At 30.7% G+C, this 8632-nt stretch overlaps 1 protein-coding gene across 1 annotated transcript; it reads left to right on the top strand.

Moving 5' to 3' along the window:
* The first annotated feature begins 518 nt into the window (after nucleotides 1-518).
* On the top strand, nucleotides 519-6435 carry LOC123696218 (putative polypeptide N-acetylgalactosaminyltransferase 9). The gene is made up of 10 exons (XM_045642283.1): nucleotides 519-588; nucleotides 914-997; nucleotides 2331-2481; nucleotides 2854-3020; nucleotides 3328-3492; nucleotides 3806-4263; nucleotides 4461-4643; nucleotides 5124-5231; nucleotides 5537-5665; nucleotides 6244-6435. Exons 1-10 carry the CDS (start codon nucleotides 561-563, stop codon nucleotides 6433-6435), a joined length of 1665 nt encoding a protein of 554 aa, XP_045498239.1. The 5' UTR covers nucleotides 519-560.
* The last annotated feature ends 2197 nt before the right edge of the window (nucleotides 6436-8632 follow it).

The raw sequence follows: 8632 nt of genomic DNA, 5'->3' as shown, positions 1-8632 counted from the left end.
GTTGTTCGTGACTATTTTTTATAATTTCTTACTACAAGATAATATTCTACATGTTCACTGCTCAGTATTGGTAGCAGAAAACAACATATAGGTATATAGAACTGAAAATAAAATTCGGTAAAAATCTGTGTAAATCCTTTCATCTTCAGGTTTTAAATTTTAATGATTCAAGGAATTTCAACTGTATACGCTTCATTAAAATACCATCAATTCATATTAAAAACTTCATGATGTAACATAGGTATTACAAGTATGAAAAAAGGTAAAAATATTATGAACTGAGTTATATTTAAAATTTTACGTAACCAGAATAAGTGTACCATAAGTGGTGCAAAAGTGATGTAAAGCATCATTCAGAGTTTTACAAGCACTATGTTGTATTAATTAGTATCGAAATGACGTTAAAACAAGCTTTAAAAATACTACTCGTGCTTGTTGTAGTATCTGCTGTGAGTCTACTAACTGTGTTTAGGGAATTACAAAGACGTGATATATTCAATGTTGATAATATGGTTTTATATGAACGCGCGTTAAGGGAATTCAGAAGGGAATATGGCGGAATGAATCAGTATACAGATCCAATTGCAAGTAAGTTATTTTTATATTACTGTTAATATTTGTGTACTTTAAAGATAATATTTTTATTATATTGATAGTAGGTTATTCAAGGTACAGGTAACGACTATTTACAATTGCTGTAAGTCCAAAAATAAAGTCATATACTCAAACATTATAATGATAATATTTTGTAGTGTTTATGATTTACAGCCATAATTCTGAGATTTCTTAATCTTTTAATTTTATTTTTAGTATTTAATCGTGTGCAAATATAGAATAATTATGTCAATAAATAGTACATTTACTTGAAATACAATTTTATTACATAAATATCTAATTGGATAAATTATTCCAGCATGGAATCTCGTCGGGTCAGCGGGCCGTAACCTCTCACTAGAAGATAAAATTTCAGCAGTGAAAAATATTGTTTTTCCACTAGGTAAGAGCTCATTAGATTATACAGAGTGCTACTTTACAAGACTGCAGTAACTAGTGTTTTGTTTTTGATGTTTGTATAAAATTAAAACGTATTTTTGTACATCCTGTACTTTGCAGGAACTTTAGTTTTTACGTAAATGTTTGTAGTCCTTTCTAGTTTTAACTACTGAATCTATTTAGTTATAATTTGACAAAGAGATAGCGTATGTGTGAAATAAATATAGAGCTTTTTATTCATATATTTGATCATAATTTTAAAAAGTAAAACTAAAATAAGTGTATCAATAATTTACGTATCTAACTAAAACTCAATTCCATATTATCCTATATACCTAATATATAATTTTACGATTAATAAACGATATGAACACGTGATTCGAACTGGTGGAAACTGTATCTCAGGAGTATTGACTGCTTCCTAGTATTGACAAATTATAATATGGAAGTTATTAAGCAAAGTAACCCCTGAGCTTCGACCGGTATAACGCTCTTTGCCTAGATATAGAGTTCCGTAAGTTTATTTACATGAAATAATATTATGCGCCTAATTTTATTATTAAGAGAACCGATGTTAATTTAGTAATAAAATTAATAGAAGTGTAACTCTTAATAAATAATGATTTAGGAATGTTAATATTATGTTAGAAGAAGTACGTTTATAATAGATTTGATCTCTGGACGGTTTGTGATAATTATAACAATAATCGATCTTGTATCAATAATGTTATGCAATACCTGCTGATTGCACTTAAACATTTTACGTCTCAAATCTTAAAACTCAAAGGAAAACTTATTAATTAAATACTTAAGTTAAGCTATTAATGCATCTACAATTTTTTTCTGATTCTAATCCTAATTCTTTCCTATGATCCTCGGAAAAGCCGATATATATAAGGTATTTTCCCAAGTTTTGGGCGACACAAAACACAATTGAGTTTCTCTGTAAATAAAGTTTTATTGTAATTAGTTTACATAGTTCACATTTAGTATTCATTAGTTGAATTTCACATTTAGTATTAACACAAGATCGTACCTGTAAATAAAGAAACAACATTTAATGTTTATAATTGTGTCGTTTCTTAATTAAATCACAATAAAGGATCAATAGTAATTTTATCCACAATGACGAGCGCTTTTTGTGAGATCCATAGATTACCTTCAAGTTTTCTTTACCACAGATTAGACTCAAACATAAAATTATAAATTACTGTTTTGATGTTTCGGTCAGATTGCGCGGGAATTCAAATTAATGAAAAATATATTTTTCATTACATATATATAAATTAATAGTCTAAAGGCCATGTTCTAATAAAGTTTGTTTCCATTTTTTCCAGGTATGAACGGAACTGCTGTGGAACTAGATGATGAAATAAAGGGTCCCATTAAAGTTCTTGTGAAAAAAGGCTGGCGTAACCATTGCTTCAACGAATTCGTTAGTGATCTTATACCTGTAAATCGCACCCTTCCAGATTATAGAGATGAATGGTAACTTTTATTTCAAGTTATAGTTTTAGCTTAAATACTATGACTGTTATATTATAACCATCTCCTTTTTCTTTGCGAATTAATTTTGCGTATTTTGGTATTGGATCAACAATTTTGCTAAACTTCCCTAAGCCGCTGCTCTAGCTTTGCCGTGGAAGCGTAACAGACAAAAAGACACTATAAATATTTGAAAATTTAAATCGATTGAATACGGAAATATCCAATTATGAAATTATTTTCAATTTTTGTAACAGGGTATATAAACATTTATAAGGAAAATGCTTCTCATTGAATACAAAAGGTTTAGACCCTTTTATATTTTCCCCGCAACGTTCCTAACCAATTTCCCAATTTTCCGAATCTTTATTCCAGGTGTAAACAAAGAAATTATTCCAAGAATTTGCCTGAGGTCTCTGTAGTAATTTGTTTTCATAACGAGGCGTGGTCGGTGCTTCTGCGAACCATTGAATCAGTACTTCACAGGTCACCGCCCGATCTGTTGAAAGAAATAATTCTTATTGATGATTTCTCATCTATGCGTAAGTGGGCTCTCCAAATCTGTTACCTTTGATGAATTCTAATTTGATTTAGTCGCGAATAAATGATTGATTTTTTAGTAGTTTCTTTGAAAAAGTTCTCTCGATAAAAATGAATCATTTATTGAGTTTCAGTCTTTTTATTGTTATCATCGTTAATAGATTTAATTGTGTTTCTATATTTTTTATACGTGTCATGGTCACTAGTAAATTATTAACATTATATTTTTGATAATGCATTTGGTTGATACCTGTATAATAAATTGATAATTACCTCTAATATATCTTTAATATTATAATTGTTCTTTAGGTCATTTGAACGAAGATCTAGAAAACTACGTGCGGACGAAACTGAAAGTTGTGTTAATAAGAGCGATTCATAGAAAAGGATTGATTAGAGCAAGAATTATGGGCGCTAAATACGCATCGGGAACGGTCGTGGTTTTCCTAGACAGTCATTGTGAATGCACTAAAGGTATGACTGCAATTACAGGACGTTTTAATAAATAATTTTCAAATTAATGGGCCAGTGTTATGAATAGTAGCAACTTTCTTCAAGTAATTGAATTTAAAACATTTTTCAGAAAAAGGGCTTAATGCTATAAACGTTACATTTACCATATTTTTATTTTTTCTAGGCCCTAAATGAGTGGTCAGTGATGTGATAGAAACACTGATTACATAATCAATTTACAAATCTATATAAGTGAATATTTTTTCAGTCATTATTTCACCTGACCTAATACTAATGTACCATACGCCAGAACTAATATGTATTTGGTTTTCAGGTTGGCTAGAACCGCTATTAGAACAGATAAACAAGGATCCTAAAACTGTTGTCAGCCCAGTAGTTGATCATTTAGATGTATCTACATTCCAATACATACCACAAACAACAGACAATCTTCAAATAGGAGGCTTCGAATGGGATCTCAAATTCATTTGGCGGCCAGTACCAAAGAGCATTCTCGAAACTCGTACAGAAAAAGCCGCGCCAATAAAAACGCCTACCATATCTGGAGGCCTTTTTGCAATACATAAACAGTTTTTTAAACATTTGGGCTATTACGATTCTAATTTCGATATCTGGGGAGGGGAGAATTTAGAGTTATCGTTCAAAACATGGATGTGCGGTGGTTCCTTGGAAATAGTACCGTGTTCGCATGTAGGACATGTTTTCAGGAGTACGTTTCCGTACAAGCACGTTAAGAAATCGTTGATGAAAAATTCGCTTAGATTGGCTGAGGTATGAATAAATTACCTAAATATAAGAAATGAATATAGAAATCTTTTATATCTAAAGATAGTAGATATGAGAGAAGACCTTAAATCTTAACAAATAATTCATGGATCACCACGAATTAAACCCGAGAAAACAGTCAATTATTTAACTATCTTCTCGTTCTTTGCTATACATTCACAATTACATTCTCTGTCACGTAGGTGTGGCTAGATGATTATGCAAAATACTATTATCAGAGGATCGGGGATATAAGAGAGAATTTCGGTGATGTAACAAAGCGAAGGAAATTGCGAGAAAAATTGAAATGTAAATCTTTTGAATGGTACTTGCATAATGTATACCCGGACATGAAATTACCCGATGAAAATGTGGCTTACGGGCAGGTATGTTAGTATTAATACTTTATATTTTAATCAACTGATGGCCCGATGCGATTTCATTTTTACTGCATGATGCAGATGCATTAAATATTAAGTCGCTTTGGGTAAGTCGATGCATTACGCATACATTTTACTGATAGACTTTCCTCGAACAGTCTGGTGACCATGTTTCCAGGTTTTTAATAGATTTTTTTTGCCCTAATAAGGAAAATAATTAATATTATAACGTTTTAAAAATTACCTTATTTCTTTGGTAAAGTACCTACAAAGGAAGAACATTAATTGCATTTCTACGTATGCTATTATTAAAAACATTTTTCAGTCAAAGTAATAAACCTACAAACAATTTGTAAGTATTAATTTATCACATTTTAAAATATACTATTTTCTACGAACGTTCTATCGAGTTCAAAGGATGAATAAAATTTATTTTATTGCATTCATAAAACATTTAGCTTTGAATTACCACTTCGTGTGATTTAGATTTACAATATGGGCGAATATCCTGCGTGTCTTGACGTTATATCATCGACTCTGAATATTCAAGGGGCTGTGAGTGTACAACCGTGTCACTTTGAAGGAGGGAATCAAGTGAGTATGGATATGTTTCGATGGCTGACAGATAACGCAAAATGATTTCGAACTTTAGTGTTTACTTTGAGCATATTACTTGAAATCTGATGCATAACAACCAAAATTTTAAGAATTTACTTCTCTATACTACTTACTCTTGATGTTAATTGAAATTCATTCTATGTTATAATAATTGATAAACATCCATTCGAATGAACAGTGTGCGACATCAATTAGAAACTATAAATTAATAATAGTAGATAATAATTAGCATATTTGAGTTGATTTTTGATATTTCTATAATACATATATTTTGATTTCAGTTCTGGGTTTATACAAAAAATGGAAGAATAGAACACGATGATATGTGTTTAAACTACATATTTGGATTTATCACAATGGTTTTATGTGATGAAAAAATGCTTTCCCAAGTATGGTTTTATGATGATAAGGTAAGAAAATAAATTATGTATCTAGTTATAGAGAGTTTTTCTGCAAAATATAAACTAATACATAAAATTACACGCGGAAAACAAGGCACGTCCACTTCATAATAATAATATATTAGTTTACAAACTAAAAGCTTCTTGGTGTTTCTCTACAGCAATATATTTGTATGGAAATTTAACCTTATTGCTGCTTGCCGTATGATATTAATTTTCCAATATTAAACTTATAATATTTTGTTTTCTTACGTTTTCCTAAATTTTTTTCCCATTTTATAGATATTATGTGTAATATTATCTAGATAAAAAATCCAATTTTTGATCATATTTGAAAGGGGTGTAGCCTGTAGAACTAGTTACTTTATCAATTATTGTGAAATAAGAATATTATTATAGAAATACGGACAATAATGCATGTTCGAAAATAATAAAATCACGCTTCAGCATGATAGGTTAATAATTCACTATATTTTTATATTCATTTGATTCCATTCGAAGAATAAACTACAACGGATTGAAATGATTCTACGAAAATATTTCATTTCCTGGAACTTTTAATTTACGAAATTTCCTTATAATTTCAGATAAAATCGATAAAACACAATCAAACAAAGCTGTGCCTTACTATAATTGTTACTGGTAAAAATAATCTAAATTTAGAGTTGAAGAAATGTGCCAATTTGACAAATCAAGAATGGACCATGGATAATTATAAGGAACAAAGACTTTTGCCTGAATTACGAAGTTCAACTAATAAGCCATCAAATACAACGTAACCTTTTGATCTTCTTTATTTTATATTACGATTTTTTTCTTTAGCAGTAAGAATTACAACATGTATAAATGAGGATAATAAATATTGATATGAAGCACTTTCTTTTTGTTTTTATTTAGACGCTTAAATCCGAGTGTATAATATTTATGTACATCATACAGAAATCAATCCCAATTCAAACTCAATATACCCATGGCTTTTATATTCCTGTCTATAAAAAGAAAAAAAAAACATTAACTAGCTGCACGTATCTACTATGTTCAATATCATGATATATTCACATTCATCTGGGGGCACGGTAGTGCCCCCGCCAAGACGAGCCAAGCGAACAAGCGAAGCGCACGGGCACTACCTACCTTTTCTCGAAGCGCTTCGACGTTTTTTTGAACCCCCATAACTTGGGTTTGGATTATGCTAGATCAACAAAATTTTCGGGATATATTTTCAATAGCGGACTTATTGAACTTATTAAGTTTTAATTACATTAGCTTTTATACTTCAGATTTTATTTATATCTAAAAAACGCCAATTTCGTCACTGACTCACTGATGATCATCAAAATTCTTAAGGTATTTCCTAATGTCCTAGAAAGCTGAAATTTTGTATGTAAGCTAGTATTAGCACACAAACAACAAAAAAATTATAAAACTTGTAACTTTCATCCCCCAACCCCTTAAACTAGGGGATGGGAGTTTGTATGAGACCTGTAATTTTAAATTAAATTTTCATGACGCTAGAGGTCTAATCTAATAATCTAAAACTTGGTTCCCCTAGATATATATATGTATAGGTACTCCTTGTTAAAAAAAATTAAAAATTTAATCGACATATAAAATTTTGTTACAAACAACTTACAAAAAGAAATGAAATCCCTCCAAAAACATTTTCATGTAAAATGTTGCCAAGACGAGCCCATATGACTCGCACTGTCAAAAAGTTATCAGATCTCATGTAGAGCCAAGCTTCTAACACTACACGTCCTAACTCTACAAGGCCTAACTTCACAAACTCTACACCTTAGTCAAAATATGTGGCTTGGCCGTTCGTTACTACAAGAACTATTGTATAACACAAAAAATAACTGCGTTAAAAACAACCGACTTCAAAAACGGAAAAGTAAGAAATAAAAAAGATTTGATATTATTAATTACTACATATTATTTTTATGTGCTATTTACTAAAAAGGTTTGATGTCGGTGCATGGGCTTAATACTAAGTGCTTAGTGTTTGGCACCGACTTCAAACCTATTTAATAAATAGCACATAAAAATAATATGTAGTAATTAATAATATCAAATCTTTTTTATTTCTTACTTTTCCGTTTTTGAAGTCGGTTGTTTTTAACGCAGTTATTTTTATTTAATACTTTTTAGTGTATTTTTCAACACGAATCAAACGAGCCCAAACTCGATAAAGTTGAGTCAATATATTACTGAGTTCCTATGGCCACCTTCCGATTCTATCATCAGATCAGCTCCATGTCATGATAATGTTTCATCGCTATCCAATTTACATTCGTATACAAAATTTCAGCTCAATCGGTTACCGGGAAGTGAATCAAAGTTACTTGCTACATTGAAATTAAGTCATCGAGTACAGACAAAAATGCTCATAAAATAAAAACTACTAGGCCTAGCCGAATAAAATTTTTATGGGACCAATTCGACACCATCCCGCATCGAACAAAAAAAGAATCACGTAAATCGGTTCAGAAACCTCGGAGTAATCGGTGTACATACATAAAAAAAAAAAAAAAAAAATATATATATACCGGCCGAATTGATAACCTCCTCCTTTTTTTTGAAGTCGGTTAAAAAGTAATGAACAGTGAATTAATTTTTCACCTTACGCCGATGTGAATGTAGCGAAATGGCCAAGCCACATATTTTGACTAAGGTGTAGAGTTTGTGAAGTTAGGCCTTGTAGAGTTAGGGCGTGTAGTGTTAGAAGCTTGGCTCTACATGAGATCTGATAACTTTTTGACAGTGCGAGTCATATGGGCTCGTCTTGGCAACATTTTACATGAAAATGTTTTTGGAGGGATACATTTTATTAATGTTTCGTAATATATGATTAGGATCCTTTGGTCTTTATCTTAAACATAAATCTTTTTACATGGGTTATTCTGAGATGGGTGAAATATTTGTTGTTTAAACGTAGCATAACGGTCCCGTTTTTCGTACAAAACCACAGGAAGC

Source organism: Colias croceus, chromosome 12 (assembly GCF_905220415.1).
Source record: "Colias croceus chromosome 12, ilColCroc2.1".
Lineage (NCBI taxonomy): Eukaryota > Metazoa > Arthropoda > Insecta > Lepidoptera > Pieridae > Colias > Colias croceus.
Note: the sequence above shows the minus strand (reverse complement) of the source record. Positions and strands in the feature narration are given on the sequence as shown.

What these genes read in the sequence shown, in the direction of transcription:
- LOC123696218 (XM_045642283.1), top strand. Translation starts at nt 561, where the DNA reads ATGAATCAGTATACAGATCCAATTGCAA. An exon ending in AAATATTGTTTTTCCACTAG is followed by an intron (nt 998 to 2,330) that starts GTAAGAGCTCAT and finishes CATTTTTTCCAG; the next exon opens with GTATGAACGGAACTGCTGTG. An exon ending in TCATTGTGAATGCACTAAAG is followed by an intron (nt 3,493 to 3,805) that starts GTATGACTGCAA and finishes TTTGGTTTTCAG; the next exon opens with GTTGGCTAGAACCGCTATTA.